The sequence below is a fragment of the Crocodylus porosus genome, unplaced genomic scaffold (assembly GCF_001723895.1).
Source record: "Crocodylus porosus isolate Cpor-Errol unplaced genomic scaffold, CroPor_comp1, whole genome shotgun sequence".
NCBI lineage: Eukaryota > Metazoa > Chordata > Crocodylia > Crocodylidae > Crocodylus > Crocodylus porosus.
The window spans coordinates 62,344,977-62,362,542 of NW_017728931.1; the positions used below are offsets into that span (position 1 = coordinate 62,344,977).

At 42.7% G+C, this 17,566-nt stretch overlaps 2 protein-coding genes across 4 annotated transcripts in view; one reads left to right on the plus strand and one right to left on the minus strand.

Annotated features, from left to right (window-relative positions):
• Positions 1-11,057, plus strand: part of CEP83 (centrosomal protein 83) — a 52,444-nt gene extending 41,387 nt beyond the window's left edge. Inside the window, exons 13-16 of one of the 3 annotated variants that reach the window (XM_019545237.1) lie at positions 3,753-3,882; positions 6,726-6,829; positions 8,041-8,218; positions 8,792-11,057. In XM_019545237.1, the coding sequence (XP_019400782.1) occupies positions 3,753-3,882; positions 6,726-6,829; positions 8,041-8,218; positions 8,792-8,977 (598 nt within the window). In that variant the 3' untranslated portion in view covers positions 8,978-11,057. Of the gene's footprint in view, positions 1-3,752; positions 3,883-4,112; positions 4,239-6,725; positions 6,830-8,040; positions 8,219-8,791 lie in introns of those variants that run through there. The other 2 variants (XR_002102928.1, XR_002102929.1) reach the window with 2 other exon arrangements.
• A 2,553-nt stretch (positions 11,058-13,610) lies between these two features.
• The window catches only part of PLXNC1 (plexin C1), a gene marked incomplete at its 5' end in the record, with an annotated part of 88,569 nt that continues 84,613 nt past the window's right edge, over positions 13,611-17,566 (minus strand). Inside the window, 3 exons of the mRNA XM_019543925.1 lie at positions 13,611-14,029; positions 15,608-15,682; positions 15,757-15,897. Coding sequence (XP_019399470.1) covers positions 13,910-14,029; positions 15,608-15,682; positions 15,757-15,897 — 336 coding nt within the window. The remainder of the gene's footprint in view (positions 14,030-15,607; positions 15,683-15,756; positions 15,898-17,566) is intronic.

Consider the following 17,566-nt stretch of genomic DNA (forward strand, 5'->3'; position numbering starts at 1 on the left):
GTGTCAGGGAACTGCCTGTATGACTCATCTGGGTTAGAATAAGTTTCTCTTCACAAATCCAGGCAGAAGGCAAGGCAGAATGGCACCTTATAGACTAACTGGTTCAGAGAGATGGAGCTTTCATAGGCTAGCCTACCTTTTAAGATGCTATGAATGGACTGGCAGAGAACAGGGGTACTAAATTGATAGGAGTAAAGTAATTTAAATACAGTAGAGCTAGAGAAAGAGTTTGCTGTGTTAGTCTGATGTCAGGTGGAAGGTAAGGTAGGGGTGCACCTTATAGACTAGCTGAATCAGATGTATAAGCTTTCATGAGCAACAACTCACTTTGTCAGATGCTATGAAAGGACATGTAGAGGCTATCAAATAGGAGTGACTTAAATACAGAAGACAGGAAAGGGGGGAAGGAGAGAGATGGGGTAAAAGGCAGGAGGAGTTGGGGAGAACAAGGAAGCAATAAACCCATGGGGACATAGAAGCTAATCCAGGTAATGAGAAGATTCTGTAGTCCCAGTTTAGACCATACTTCAAAATCCAGTCTGTGGATCATTTCTTGTTCTACAATTCCACATTCAAGTCTATTTTTTAAATTTGCCAGTTTAAGAACAGCTATTCTGAGGTCAGTAACAGAGGGCATTTGTACACGTTTGTGCTGCAGTGCTAGGCATTTTTAAAAGCGCCTGGCGCTGCGGCACGTGCATTTGTATACGTGCTGAAATGTGCATCAGCACTGAGAAAATGGTGACAGTGCGCTTTTGAAATAAAACATATCAAAGGTGTTTTAGTTCAAAAGCTCACCATAATCATTTTCTCAGCGCTGATGTGCATTTCGCCATTTCTACAAATCCATGCAACGCAGCGCCAGGCATGTCAACTTGCATACGGAGGAGACTCAATTAATTGAGTCTGCTCTGATGCACCAGATCTCCAGCGTGTCAGAGCAGACAAATGTATGTGTATAAATGCCCAGAATGTCCAGAGAGTTTGAAGTGTTTTTCCACAGATTTTTTGTGTATTTCTGGACTTGACTTCAGACCAATATCCATTTGTTCTGGCACATAAGAATCTGTCAAGTATAGATGACAGAGGGATACTGGGTAAATGATGATATTAGGTTTTGTTAGAGGAACAGGTGAATGAACCATGGATTTTGTTTGGTCTGGTAGTGATATGGTCTGTGTTGATGAAGGGACACAAGCAGGCATCTGGATCCATTGTAAGGCCTGGTGCCTTGGTGAACATAGGAATTAAGTAGCCTGTTGCTGGACTGTTTGAGGTAGGGGTACTACCTAGGCCAAGCCAAGCTTGTCCTCCATGGTTACCTTGGTGGTTGTCATTTTCCAGGAGTAGTTGGGTGTGGTCTGAGTCAGTCTCTGTTTTAAATGGTTATGGCTTGGGGGTTGTATTGTATGTGTAGGAATCGCTGCTCCAGCTCCTTATAGCATACAATAATTATACAATAGGGATAGGGAAAGGGAGAGGAAAGGAGGGAGCAGTGCTGAGAGGGGCAAAGGTGGGTTGAGGAGATCAAAGACGATAAACAAAGTAAACCCATTGATATAAGATTTATGAAAGCTAATGCAGGTAATGGATAAGAATCCAGAGCCTCGGTTGAGGAAAACATGGCTAATCACCTCTCTCTTCTCAAACTAAGCCAGGGAGCAAAGACTCAAGGAAAAGGAGCAAGAAAGTGGGTCAGCATTCTGTCAAGCTCAGAGCCAGGTGTGGGGAGAAGGTAGGAGCCACAGGCAGGCTTCTCCAAACGAGACCAGCTAAAACACTAAGCAGCATATGATTGAACCTTCTTTGTGGTGTGTTACAGCATTCAGACATATAGGTAACTTCTGTTTAATGTTAAATCATACTGTTCAGAATCTCTGCTTCTTACAGAGAAGTCAACAGCAGGCACCTGGCCTTATTTGAAATAGTCATGTTGTTTCCTCAGGGGGATCTAAAAGGGTTCCTGGTCCAGAAGTGAGCAAGATGGAATTGCACTGTAGATAAAAATCTGAAGTTTGACAGCTGTAGAGTTGTATCCAGTGAGACAATGCAAAGGGGCACCAGTGCAGCTGGCTCTGTGATTGTAGTCCAAGATTGGGATGGTACGGAGGTAGATTAAAGGTTGCCTGAGCAACATCCTCATGTAGGTTACCATGAGCTCAATGCCATATCTCCTAGAAGTGCAGCTTGGACTCTCACCCTTTGTTTTTGTACAAGAAGGTAACTTAGATCCGCAGCTGGTCAGTGAGTGAGTAAGTCAGTCCTGAGGCTGCACCAACTATTTGGACGCTTTTGATGTAGCAATAACTGTACCACAGCTGGTACATCTACAGAAATGAGATCTACTGTTGTGTTAAGAGATGAGAACGGCAATGTATAAAACTGAATATATTTTGATTTCTGCACTTTAGCTAGTAACCTTGGGCCACTTTGCCTTTTTGGTTCCTCATCACTAGATTAATCCTCTGGTCACCTTGATGATGTAGATTAGTTGGTATTAATCAGCACAGGATTGTGACTTGCTGTGCATGTCCGTATAGGGACATAAGGTGCTGTCTTGTGCCCCTCAGGTGGGCTACCTGCATTCTGGGTTGCAGTACCCATAGGTGTAGAGTTGAGGGGAACATGCTTTGTGGGCTGGGTGGGTAATTTGATCTAGTTTTTATGCCTTTACAGTGCTTTTAAACATACAAATGACTGCATACATGCAAATAGTGTTTTGATGTTTGCTCAGCTGGGGTACTGTTTTGTGCATCCCAGTGCCCATGGGGCAGCCTGGTATATTCTCTCACCAGTGCTGTAGACTGTATGCTACTCTGGCCTCATCTACACGTTACGCTTGAGGTGTGATGATTAACCAGTTAATTATGCCTTAAGTGGTCACCCAGCCTCATGTTCAGTCAATTCATGGTGTGATAAAAAGAGAAATAAGCTACAGTTATTCCACAAAATATGTGTAATAACTTTGTAGCTGCTTCCTATCACGCCATTAACTGAATGTGCATCCAGGGAGCCTGTGTGTGCTGATTGGAGCTTCCAGCTGGGGGACCATGTGCACCCTCCGAACCTGGGAGCTCCTACCTGATCCTAGTTCCCAGCCCCTGTGGGTTGGAACTGATCCTAGTTCTCAGCTGACAGGGCTCCCAGCTGTGGGGGCACCCCACACATCCAGACAGCTGGTAGACCACAGCTGATGCAGTCTGTCAGCTGTGGGGGTATGTGAAGCACTTGTGGAATGGCAGGAGGTGCAATGTGAATTGTGTGTTAGATCCCATTGCACTTTTACACGATTCACAAGAGAAGACTGCATTACAGCAGCCTGCCATATTATGGGCTTGCAAAACCAGGATAGCCTTTGTAACTGCTGATTTTGATTTTGGCACTGCTCTGCTCACTTTCATTGCAGTTTAACTTAGCTTCCCTGGGTGAAGGCAGAAATGTGTTTTGTGCATGTTACTTATGAATGATCAACATCCTGTTCTAAAGCAGACTGCATGTATCTGACTAGTTTGTTTGATTCGGTTTGTACACATTGTACTAAATCGATGATTAATCTATGCATTGTAAATTCTGTAGTCATTGAACTCCAAGCACAATTGAAATTTAAATAGGATATTTGCAATACGTGGCCTAAAATAGAGTGAGGAGGGTGAAACGTACAGTATCTGTTCCAAGAATCCTAGTTGTTGACATCTTATCCATTATTGATTCCTGAACACTGACTACTCTGGTTTTCATCTATCTTCTTTAAGGAGTTTAGAAGACAAACGCATAGAATGGTTGGAGGAGAAGCATAAATTAATTCAGCGCATCACAGAAAGAGAAGAGAAGTATAACCAAATGAAAGAGAAACTTCATCGGGCTGCTGTTGCTCAAAAGAAGGTACAGATATTACCCGCATATTATTATGGAGAAAGCTCAGTTTTGAATTAGTTATTTTTGTATTGACACTTCACAGGATGTGGTATATATAATTACATAAGAGAAATGTACCCAGTGCTTCAAGATGCACATAAATGCATTATGTTTAAAATTGAAGTGGTTGCATTATACTATAGATGTGCCAGTAGTATGTATGTGTCCCGAAGTAGTCATTTTTGTTGATCAAACAGTTCTGCATGTGGAACAAGAGTTAATCGGTAAGGATGTTTTATTAAATATTACCAAGAAGATGCTAGTAAAATCCCTATGATACATTTTTTCTACTCAAACAACTGTATGTTGCATTTGATGTTAAGGTACATCTCTACCCTGCCTTCTTGGTATTAGTGATACTCTTGATGAATTATTGAATTTTATATCTTGACTAGCAAATTGCCCATCAAGAATGATGGGGGAGGGGGCTGCTCCTCATGTGGCCCCGCTCTACCCCACCCCCCTCCTGGTGTTTTGGATCTGACCTCGTCTTCCCCACCACCACCACTTCAGGTCCAATCCTGCTCCCCCCTGTCCCCCACAGTGCTTTGGGACCAGCCCAGCTTCCCCCCTCCCCCTTGCTGCTTCAGGTCCAACCCCCCCCACATACACTTAGGTCTGGCCTCGCTCCCCCCTCTCCTCCCACTGCTTTGGGTGCAACCCCGCTCCCCACAGCGCTTCAGTCTGGCCCCACTCCCCCCACCACCACTTTGGGTCCGACCCTGCTCCCCCCTGCCCCTCCTGCCACTTTGGGTCTGGCACCGCTCCCCTCCCCCCCACCACTCATGGTCTGCCTGGCCCACATCCACCTGCCTTCCCACTCCCCTCCCTCCCTGCCAGCTGTTCTTGGGGGCGTCCAGGCCAGGCAGTGGGGAGGGGGTGCCTCCACCGTGATCCCCACACCTTCACCCTCAGGCAGGGAGGCATGGGGAAGCCCCGCTCTTCAGGCAGCCAGGGCATGTTCACTGCCGCCAAACTTCCCCAACAGTGGTGCAAACTTGGGCCCAAGCAGCCGGTTGCTGCCTGCCCTCTTGGCAGCGCATGCGCAATTGGCCAGAAGCGCTATGAACGCACAGACACACAGAGAGACAGACTGAGCCTTTTATTATATTAGAATTCTTCTCAGTATACATGCCATGAAACATCTGGCATACAAATCTCTGTTTATTGGCTGTCAGCAACCCCCAGCACGCATGCCAGGCCTGACACACGAGGCCATTTTGCTCGGCATGCCATGGCCAAGGTAACTGCTGCCAGCGACAGAGGTCAGGATGCTCCCAGTAGGGCTTGCAGTGTCCTAGCTGCCTGCTGGGAGCAGCCCAGGCTCCCAGCTGGCAGCAGCTACCCAGAGCTGGGGCCTGCTGCAGCCAGGAGGCTGCAAACAGCTGCACTGGGCTTCAGAGCCCAGGCATCAGCTCTGTACCGGCATGTGCATACACACCTCAGAGTGGGCAGTGGGGGAGGGGCCTGAGGCAGCCCTGGTCTCTTACCTGCTTCCGGCACAGAGCTGGTGATTAGGCTCCGGGGTCTGGCGCAGCTGTTTGCAGCCAGCCTGGGCTCTCGGCAGCTGCAGCAAGCAGCGGGCAGGCTGCAAACAGCTGCGCCAGACTCCACAGCTCTGGCATCAGCTCCATGCTGGTGGCGACTACGTGCACACCTCAGAACAGACAGTGGGGCAGACCATAATAAAGCTCAGAATTAGTTCACAGCTTTTATAGGCCAGAAACATGCATGAACTATGTAGAAGCCTGCACATGGTGGAAGTGAACTAGACCATTGGTGTTCAACCTTTTCGGCTGGTGGGCTGGATGGGCAGTGCCCAGGCCATCTGTGGGCTGGATCTGGCTGATGGGCCTAATCTGGCATTGAGTGATCATGGCAGGCTCTATCTGGCCACATGGAGTGGGGCACGGGGCATCCTGGCTCCAGCCTGGCCCTGTCTGGGAGGGTGGGGAAGGGGGCATGGCCTGGCCCTGCCGCGGGGAGGAAGAGAATAGGTGGCATGGCTTGCCCTGGTCCCAACCCAGCCTCACAAGGGGAAGGGGACTTGAACTTGTCCAATGGGGGGGAAAGGGTTTTAGCCCAGTCCCATCCAACCACAGGGGAAGGTGTGTGGCCTACCCCCAACCTGTTGCCGGGGTTTGGGAATTTGGCAGCTGGGGGAGGGTGGCCATATTTATTGCCACAGTTCCCCTACCACCACATTTCCTGATTTGTGGGGGGGGTGGGCCTCATGGGCCAGATACTCATGACTGCAGGCTGGATTTGGTTTGGGGGGCCAGAGGTTGAGCATTCCTGAGCTACATGATCTCATGAGGGCTGTTCCAAAGCTAGTAGCTTGTCAGTCTGTGCTCTAATTTTCTTATTTAAAAGTCAGCATTCACATCGCTTGCTGGTGACATTGGAGTGGGAATAGTGTCTATAGTTTCCAATTCATATTTCTAAACACGTACTACTTTGATGAGATTATCCAATTGTGTCATTGTCTAATGCAAAGTAATGTTAATAGTTAATAGTTAATGTTAATAGTCATAGCTGATGACTTACAAAACTCAGTAACTTAATCGGTTTGTTTCCTTCTGCACTTGGCATTTGAGGATTCTAAGCATTTTGTTTTCATTCATCGCTGTTCTAAATCAAAGAGAGAATGAAAAATAAATGTATGAAATAAGCCCTTTGAAATAAAACTGAATCTCTGTATAAGCTAGTTGAGTCTTTGAATAAGGGCAAATGCAATTTAGACTTGACTTAATCTGAATAAGACAGTCCTCGACAGCTTGTAAGTATTCAATGTGTTTTCTGTTTGACAGAGAAAGGCTCTCACTGACAATAAGCAAAAGAGACTGCAGGAGAAAATAGAACTCTTGGAAGCCAAGAGAGAAGAACTAGAAACAGAAAACCAGGTGTTAAATCGGTAATAAAATCTTACTTTTGATTGATATGATCCTGGAAACCATGGTTGTGGAATTGTGTGTTTGTTTGTTTGGTCATCATAATTTTTTTGAATGAAGAGGCAGTACAGCCCAAAAGCTGTACAAAATATATCCAGTGACAAAATATTGAAGGGCATGCACATTATGGGCAGTTTAGTCACTTGAGTTCAATCGAGTTGTACTTGCTGAAGAAGTTTCCCCATGAGTGAAGCCTTATTGAAGTCAGCCAGGCTCTGATGCACTGGTCAGTTAACAGATGGTGGGCTGCACAGAGTGTGACCCTTTTCTTATTTAGTGCTGTTTCATCACTGAACAAGTGTAGGGAAGGAAGAGAGAGATTTGCAGACAGCAATGAGAGCTGAATTCAAGGGAAGTATTAATCAGGGTACAGTGGTCATGAGAAGGTTAGTAACAAAGAGACACTGCATCTAGCAGTATTGTAGATGTCAAAGAGAGCAGAAAGGAAAAAAGAACCCTGCAGAAATGTATATTATAAGATACATAATAATTTTATACTTTATTAAATACACAAGATTAAAACACATTGGAAACAGATAAGGGAGGTGTTGGTTCTTTCACTAATTAGTATTTGAGTTTCCTAATTTGCCTTTAATTTTAAAAATTCAGTTGTCCATGTAATGCTTCTTGCTAAGTATAAATGCTTAAAAATCTCTTCTGTTTTCCCTTTTGAGCTAATTTGGGTTTCTAAGGCAGTAGTTAATTCAGCTCAGGCATGAATATTATTTTTGCCTGCACATTTGGAAAGAACACACCTAAAGGCCTTACACTTGAGTTGTGTATGGGATATACCAGTGATTCTCAATCAGCGCCAGATTCTCTGAAGGGTGCCGTGAGGTGTGAAGAGAAAAGCAGGGTGTGAAAAGATAAGCAAAGCAGATAAGGTCAGGCTCAGGCTTGTCAGAGTCTGACCAATCCCTCGCTCCCAGTGCCTGGCCCCTTTGCAAGGAAGTAAGCACTGTAATATAGATTAGTTTTTGGAACTGGGTGCTACTCCACTTGCAAAAGTTATGGAAAGGTAACTTGAATCTAAAAAGATTAAGAACCATGGGGAGATACATACACTTCCATTACAAGTCATCCTCACTCACAGAAAACTGGCTAGCAGCATGCAAGATGGACAGATGTACTTCTGATGCAATGTTTTGAGCAAGTCCAATCTCTTAATTCATAGACAGAACGTTCCCTATGAAGAATACACACGTCTTCAGAAAAGACTAAAGGATCTGCAGCGCAGACACAATGAATTTCGGAGTTTAATTCTGGTTCCTAACATACCGTCACTCAATCCAGTCAGTATAATGTCATCTACCTTGATCCCTGGGCCTGAAGTCTCTTTTCCACACCTGCAGGTGAGGATGTATTAAATAAATGTTGGACTCAAATTTATTATTTTATATCTTGGAATAAAAAGGCAATTTGACAGAAATACAAATAGTGACCAGAAGAGGTATTTTATATATACAACACTCGTTCCTTTGTACATTTAAGTATCTGTCCATATATATATTTGTATACAATTTTTTTATATAATTGTATTTCTGTCCAATTGCCTGCATTGTCAGTGTACAGGATACTTAAACCTACAAAGGAAAGAGTGTTGTCCAGTCTGTGAACTAACTTTCAGATTTATATGAAGACACTGAAAAATGCATCTCCTCACAGCAGATCTGATTCCTTCAGTACATCTTTGCAATCTGGAGTTACTGATGTATAGGTAATATTGAGAGCAGCATGGGCATGTAGAACAACTCTTTCTTGAAAACTGGAGTATCTTCTGTTTCATGAAATTGCTCCAGGACTTGAAAACATTAAAAAATGGGACTTGTAAAGTTACTTATAGAGGACATGGGTTGCCACCAACGGGCCTGTAAGTGTTGTAAAAAAGTACAAATCTAATTATTTGGTTTGTCCATAACTTCAAGGAGGAGCAGCATCAAAGGGAGCTTTCCTTGCTCCGCAAGCGACTGGAAGAGCTAGAAACGACACAGAGAAAACAACTCCAAGAGCTTGGACCATCTGGAGAGCGAGGTAGGCTGGGACTGCACAGTGATGCTGGCAGAAACAGGATAGTTGAAGAGGACAACACGCAAAATGAGGACTCCAAATAAAGTGTACAAGATTTGATTGCTGCTTCCTTTTAAGTGCTTTTTAGTACTTTGCCACAAACACATGGATGTGCATCAGACTAGAAGAAATATATTCTGCATAGTTTTCTATGTATTTTTGATAGAACATAATGGTTTGTCAAGCACTAACTTGAGAGAAAAACTAAGAAAAAATTGTCTTCCAAATTAATTATTTATATATACCAAAATAAAGCATATAGAAAGATCGTGTTGTATAAGCCTTTTAAAGAATATTTATCAAGGTTTTTTGGATCGTGTTAACAAGTTTTTAAAAAAACACAACACAAGTTATTCCCAGTAATTTTTCCAGACAACTCTTGGAAACAAGTGAAAAGAGAGGCTGGACTTACGTTTGGCTGCTAGCATATGCAGAAGGACAGATGAGAAAAGCAGGCCAAAAAGTGGACTTGCTATTCATGACAATCCAAGTCTCTTTCATGATTCAATTATGAGAGCAGCAATAATCAAGTTTTTAACAAATGCTGCATTGTAGATATATGCATATTTGCCTTTTTTCAGGAATCCTAAGTTTGTATTTGTAGCTAATGGGTTGTGTGTCTGTTTTACTGATCATTAACATATTTATCTATTCAAGGGTTAATATATTTTCTTAACTCTCCACTTGTTCTTGTATTATTTCCCTCTCTGACTTCGGTGAATTTCAGTGGATTTTTTATAATGAGTAAGTAAAAATCTTCCTACTAGTGTGGTGTAACAGTTCTTCACTTGCATTCTAAAAACAGCTATGAGCATGTGCAGTGGTTGACCAAACAGGAGCATTACTTTCTTTTTTAATGGTTTATCCCATACTGTTTAAAAATGCGTCCCTTTCAGATAAATACTGCAGAGTGAGCAGAAGACTGAGTGGCTAATGAGATGATTTGGCACACTTCCAGTAGCATCTATCCAAACTCTTCTCTTCACCATCTGCATTTCCAACTTCCCATAGATCATGTACATTTGTGTATTATAATACGTTTTTCTGGGAAAAAAGTCTTAAATTATACACACCATCTTTACAGAATATAAGCTATATTAGTATTTTTCAGCAGTGTAATTGTTTAAAATAGTAGAAGCTGTCACTGAAAACTTCAGGAGGAATAGTCTGGAATACTAACCCAATCCTTATTTGTATCTGAGGTAGGTTTCCCAAATTTAGTACAAATGAAAATGTGCACCAAGTGGGAGGCCTTTGTGGATGTCAAATGTAAGGGTAAAAATACAGTTAATTCTCTTACCTGGCATCCCCAGAGTAAGGGGATTGCTGGTTATGTAATGTAAAAACTTTGGTTATCTGAAAAAACCTGGCAGGGTTTTCTGATGGGGGGTGGCGTGGGGGTGGAATTGGGCAGCAGCACCAGCAGCAGTCATGTGTGAGCTTCCCCCGTGTCTAGCCAGCTGGCTGGAAACTCTGGTTAGAGTATTCTGGTTGATGAAGTACTGGATAACAGAGATTTTACTGTAGAAGCTGGTGGTGATTTGGGGGAGATCTTGCACATAAATTAATGACAGGAAAATTACTGTGCAGGGAGAAGGTAAGACGCTGTACCTTTCTTCTCCCGTGGAGCATGGGGCCCCTTGCACCTTCTCAATGGAAACGACATACCTGGTTTCTGAGACTGCCGTCCTTAAAAAGTGAGAGGCCTGTTTATTCACAATATAGGTTAGAGACAGTTTTGCAAACCTCGATAAGGGTAGCATTGACTGGCAGCATATTATATTCTAATGTTCATTTCATGCTAGAAATTAGGTTTTTCTGAGATGCCTTCCACTTCCCTGCTAAGTAACCAAGCACACATTTAAAATCCCAGATAGTGTTAAACGCACTCAAGGACACAGGTGAGTTGACCAACTTTCAAATGCGTATTTTTTATTCTAAATAAAGCCGTACACACACACCAAATGTATCTTGGATATGCGCTAATTAAAAACATTTTAAAGAATAGCTTAAGTTCTATACAGCAAAAAGTACTTTACATGTTAGTAGGGTTTAACTCTACATTATCTTGGCTGCAAAATAATGCTTTGTAAGCTAGTGTTAGAAAAAATATTGTTTGCAAGTAAGTTATTTTGCCTGTAAACTTCTGAAAATAAGTTAAGTACACCTTGGTTTCAATGACATACAAAGCTGTTACATTTACTAGATTGCCAAAATATGGCTTTATTCACAGATTGCCGTAGACAAACCTCTGAACTGACAGTTCATTTCCTCTAGATAAACACCACCAGTGGACTGCAAATACTGAGTGCATTCCAAGTGTTATAAACTCACACACGTTTACCAAAGGACTCTTATAATTATACTTTACACCACCACTTGGAGAACCTACTTCACAGCTTGGTAAATCCCAACACACATGATTTAAGGCTGCTGAAGGGGCATGAATGGTACAACTACACTCACAACCTGGTTCATCATTTATTTACCAGCCAGTGGCACAAAGACTAGGATTGCTTTTGGTCCCTCTGCTTTTATATAAATGTGCAGTGATAGGGCCTTGCCCTCTCTACCAGAACATACCTTATGGAGCTTCCTGCAGAATATTTTCTACCTTTCCAACTGCAGCATTCTTGTAAGGCAGTCTCTTTCCTCCTGCTCTGAGATCTATCTAAGGTATTCCTGTACGTGAAATGATCACATTTCCTTCAAAAGCACAAATGGCTGACCTGGGACTGAACTTTTAAGATGTCTGACTAAATAGGAAAGACTGAACACCTCATGGTTTTCCTTTTCAACAAAAAGATGTCATTTAATACAGAAGAGTAATTAGGAACATTAAATCTCTAAAACAACCAAGCAGCGTTGCTAATGCAGTGGTGATGGAACACTACTCAGAGCCTAGATTGAATACAGAGTCACTTTAACACTGTGTGTAACAAGCTCATTTTTAACTTATGTTCACATTAAATTAGAACAACAATTTAAATCAATTTTCTGCTTTGGCAAATACCACAAGAAAAAATTGCCATGAGGAATCTTACTGAAGAAGTTAAAGAAATCCCTAAAGGCACTGAACTTTCCTCTAGCAACAGTGCTACAACACTGCTCTAACACATGACATGAATTGTATATTTAAATGTGGAAGATTAATTAAAATCTACACTTATTAAGCCAAAGTGAGAATTATTAATGGCTCTTTTTTTGAATGGGTACAGGATGGAACGTGTACAAGTGTCAGACAGAGCAAAGCTAAGTGCCAGAGAGGTTTTGCTGCTACCAATGAGTGGGTAATTAGCATTTCACACGTCTTTGTGGCATGCCTGACCAGCCACCAGCATTTCTTACAAAAATACCAGCTTTGGTATTCAGGTCTGCTCTGCAGCTTCTGTTCCATCAGTGAGGCATTTGCTACTACCAAGACTTCAAACTGAGCTGTTGGCTCATCTACACAATCTCCTCTGAGCCCTAGAATTTCCAAGCTAAACTTAGGGGCTTTGCACAAGCATCATCCTTGAACCAGATACAGAACACCTCTTCCCCCTTATCTACACCTCTACCCCTGCCCCATGAGTGGCTGATGATGAAGTGGAACATCAGCATAGCACTCGCTCTGTAAAACATTTGGCATGAGTTCACAAGTCCTTTGCAGATAGCAGGCAACTGGGTGACTCGGTTTTAGTTGAGTCGGAGGACATGGACACATTGTGTACTGTAGGCAGGACCTCGCTCATGTCATTTCAGGGCTGAAGCCCTGCATGCGCTACACTGGGACTGCACTGTATTTGGGATTTCTGCCTCGGGCCTAATTGGAATGTAGGGTGCTCCCTCATTTCACCTGAGCTAAGCCTGGAGCACTGAGTAGTTACAAAAATCAAAGGTTAGATAAGGCAGTTGGGCAAGGACCTTGTTGGGAAATCCCAGATGTGCTATACATAGCAATAGTAGTACATTGTGCCGAACAATATAAAAATTATGCTAGACTTTTCTCACCCCCACTTCCAGCCCCTAATTCTAAAAATAACATTTAGTTTAGTTTACAAACAGAACACTTCATTCATGCTATCAGGAAAACTGCTAGCTTTATACAGTTGAGAAACTTGTGAACTACTTAATGAAAATGGCATGGACTAAACTAACTTTTTTTCTATCTTGGGAGATAGATTTAACACTGTTTGATTTGGTCCCTGAAATAATGACGATGTGATGCAATGTGTTTATTTCCACAGTATCAAACATTTAGCTCTCCAGAAAGGGTTGGTACATTTACAACGAGATGAAAAAAAATGGTAGTAGTAAGAGGTCATCAACAATGGCCAATGAAAGATGAGATGTCCTTGAAACAGCCAATTGAGGAGGACTTGTATTCTGTGTATAATCTACTTGGAATTTATAAAACGAGAAAAATACCATTTACTTTAAAGAAAAGGAGACTTTCACATTTTAGGCCCTGGAGAGACTTGTCCTACACTTCTACTAATATTAAAGGTGTCATAGGTGATACTTTTTCATGTGTGTAAACATAACTGTATATTTGTGTGTAGGAGAAAGAAAGGACAAGCCCTGGAATTAAAATCATGATTTAAGACCCTAGTTTACCCTCACAGATTGACCAGGTGGCAGGCCTACAAAAGCCATTCTCACAAGAAGGTTTCTCTTCACTTGCACTGGGAGCATTGGTTTCTGCAGGTTTGCCTTAAGGTTTTTTAAGTCTTTCTTTCAGCCAGCTATTCAAGCCCGGGTGAATGGGCACACAAGTGTGTGTATGCCGAGGAGGCTGCATGCGTAGGTGTTACATTCACACACATTTGCATCTGCCGATATTTGACAGTCTAGCTCAACAGACCTTCCTCTCTGATGTATTACGCTTAAACAACAGTTTAAATGGTCAGAGTGGTGAACAATAGCTCACTATCCATACAGCCTCCCAACCTGACTATGGTACCAGTAGCTCCATTTTAGCAATTTGCCACATCTCAGCAGTGCTCTGTTCTCATCCACGTGCATTTTTTCTTTTCATCAAATAAGGCTTTTACTTGCAGAAACTGCTTCAGGGCTTCCTCTTGTCCCCCGTCTCTCTCTAGCTTAGTCAGGATCTGTTTATGGTTGTGGTGGAAGGGGAAGAGGAGGGGAAGGGAGGGCAAGAAAGAGAGATTTAGTGGTTGGTACTTGTTTCATTTTTTAAAGTCACATCTTCAGAACAGCTTAGTGGTAATGTCTGTCTGAACTTGTGCCTATATATAACATTTTCTTCTAACAATAACATACGAATTTAGTACCTCTCTTTACAAGTCATTATAATCTCAGGATCTATAACACCTACAACACTTCTACTAAAAATAGCAATTCCAATTAAAAAAAACAACCCACAAAGCTCATTTACTAAACATGAGGCAAGCCTGGTGCCATCGTTCTTCTGTGAGGTAGAGAGCTTCATTTCAAATGGCTTCCTTTTCTGCCCTTCTCTGTAAACTACTGGTAATCATGTGTACTATGTCCTGGAAGTAGCACATGGGGCTTCACAGAAGAACCAGGGGGCCTCAGCCACAATGGTGGGTAGGGATTTTCCTAGGAAGAAGCTGACTTGCCAAAATCTAAAAGTGATCTGTAGCTTAAATCTGGAGGATGAGGAAGTACTTCTGATAGCTACAGCTGGCATGGGGGAGGACTAGCAACTTGGGAAACTGCCTTCATCAGAAAAAGGGCAGGGATTATGTGCTAGGACAGCAAAAGACTAGTCGTGACCAGGAGCAGAACACTTGCTGCGATGCCCTGGTAAGGAATTTACTCTGTGCAGTTGGCTTTAATAAAGTAATAGTTACAGCATCAATGACAGAGTCCAATCTTACATTATCATGTACAGGACTGCCCAACGTCAGAGTGAGCAGGGGCTGCATCCTTCCAGGCTGCAACCCCCTAGCCTTCACTGTACCAACACAGTGCTCCCATGCTGCCCTGAGCCCTCCTCTAGGGGTGGAGGCAGGCAGGGGAAGCTGAAAGAGGGAAGGGGAGCCTGGACACCCTGTCAGCATCCACAGGAAAGAAATGGGGAGAGCAGTCCTTAGACGAGGGCATGAGTTGCAGCTTAACCCCTTAAGGGCCACATGTGGTTTGCAAGCTGCTAGTTGGACAACTCTGATCTGGCAGAATGAATCTAGAATCTCTAAGTGAAACACAAATCCTAAGACACTGTAGAATACAGGGTCTTACTGGAGCTTCAGGGAGAATTTAAATACACTTGTGTGAAAAAATATGATGGCAGGAGACAAGATGCGTTTTGAATTGAGTTGTACAGTTCATCTGGGCAAGTTACTCTCCTGCTGGGCATTCATTCTGTGCAGATTCAAGGACTGACACCTGCTGAATCATTAACACCCATCTTTGATGTGCCAGAAGTGTGGTCACCAACCTTTTTAGGTTGCAGGCTGAAGTGACCCAGTGCAGCTCAGAGGAAGACAGGCACCAGTACCTGGCTGCTGCAGCAAGATAAGAAAGAGAAGTGCGTGCCACTGAAGCCCTATGTCTGCAGGCCATAGATTGTTAACCCCTGTGTTGGAAGGTCTGACAGGTATTGCCCGGGCTATACCTCGCTTAACTTGTGAAGTCTTACATCCAAGCCTGAAAACGCCAATCTACACTAGAATGGAATAAGATGAAACAATGTGTATTCTTACTTCCTCATGGTAGGTTTTTGTGTATCTGTAGATTGCAGTCAAGGCCACTTCCTCATTGAATTCATTTTCATGTTTCTGCAACAGAAGAAAGAGCTGGTCAGACACTTCTCCTTTAAGCACAAATTGGTAAAGTGTCTGCTTAACAATACCTTAGATTCCTGAATTAAAAAGTCTTCTACTTCTGAAGAGGACAATGGAGGCAAATCCCTGATTGCTTTATAGTAAGCTTTCACTTCCTCCTTGTAGAGTGGAATATCCTTGGCATAGAGAAGTTTATTTGTTGGTGCTTCCTTTAAAAGAAAAACATAATTCTGAAGCACAGTCAAGTTTAACAGCACACATTTGCCACCTCCACACAGCTGAGTAGTGTGTTTGCTGCATTTTCCTTTTTGTTTGATTCATTTGGTTTGCAGTGCTTACACGCTAAGAGCCAAGATTATTTCTGAAATGCAAGACATGGAATAAACGCTGAGCTTCAGCAACACAAAGCATTGTATTGCATGACAGCTAGTGTATAATTATTTCTACTGGTCTCAGGAGTATTAATTAAAATATCTGCCCCTTCAGTACACTGTACTTATTTTTCAGGCGATTTAAGGCTTCTGAAAGCTGAAATAATATACAGAATATGGGAAGTGGCTGTTCAGGCTTCCTGGAAGAACTTTATAAACCTGCCAGACAATGGACTTCCATTCATCAGGAATATGATAGTGTTATGAGTTTTCAGTAATGACTATTTTAAATATTGTGTGCACTTATAATTAAAATATCACCATCAGCTTTTAAATGTTAAAAATATGCTCTTTTCCAAGTAATTGAAGAGTGTTTAAATTTATAACTGTAAAAAATAATGCAAATATTTTATGGTGTTTTCAATTCTATAACTGCATTCTTAATGCATGTAACCAACACAAGCCATTGTATCGGCAGGTTTATACGGGAAATGGTCCATAGAACAGTAAGCATAAGTGTAACAAAGCAAAGTCTTAAATGTTCAGTGGTTTGGTGTTTTCCATCAAACCAGTAGTGTATTCGGTTTTAGTTCAAGACATCTCAAGTCCTACAGTCAAATAGAAACGCATTTTCTTTTTTTCTTATTCAACTTTTATGGATGGCCAAAGCAGTTCAGATGAAATAAGAAATGACTCTTTTTTATATGAAACATGCTTTTAGGCTCAAAAATGTTTAGTTAATATTTTTTTAGCCATATACTTCCGGTCTGGGGGCAGAAGGGGAAGTATTGGCAGACCCCCCTCCCCCCTCCCCAACTATTTTTGAAGTATTTCTGACAGATAATTCAAGATGTTCTAGAAATTTCATGATAGAGCATGTCTTTTCAAGTTTTACAGACTGATGCCTCAAATCAAAGAGGTTATGATATATTCAGGTAAGCAGCCAATACACTGCAAAGAGAACAGCATAACATCTCCACCATTAGGCACTTTGCCAGCTATGCAGCAATCTTAGCTGAATACTACACTAACATTTTACAGAAAGATTCAACTTTCCAATCAAACTGAGAATAAATATGACATTTTCTTGTGAAATCCTTCATTGACTATCCATTGGGATTATTCAATTCCATATTTTCATTTGAGATGCATGGAATTCTGGCCATTTTTGAGAAAATAGGAGTTCTGCCTTTCATTGACTTCAGTATTTGGGATTAGAGGTGCACTGATACATTGGTCCGATATCGGATAGGTGCCCGGCGTGTGGGCAGAGGTGGGGCGTTGAGCCAGGGCTGTGGCTGGCAGTGGCGGCGCCTGGAGTGGAGCAGCAGCTAAATTTAGGGTGGATGCAGCATCCTCCCAACGCCGCGGGTGCCCAGTCCGAGCCCAGCCCTTGCTGAGAAGAGCCCCGCAGAGCCCCACTCTGCCCTGCGCAGATCCAACGGGCACATGGCCCGCACCCCCCGTTCCCATCCCAGGGTGCAAGCAGCGGCAGGAGCCACCTCCT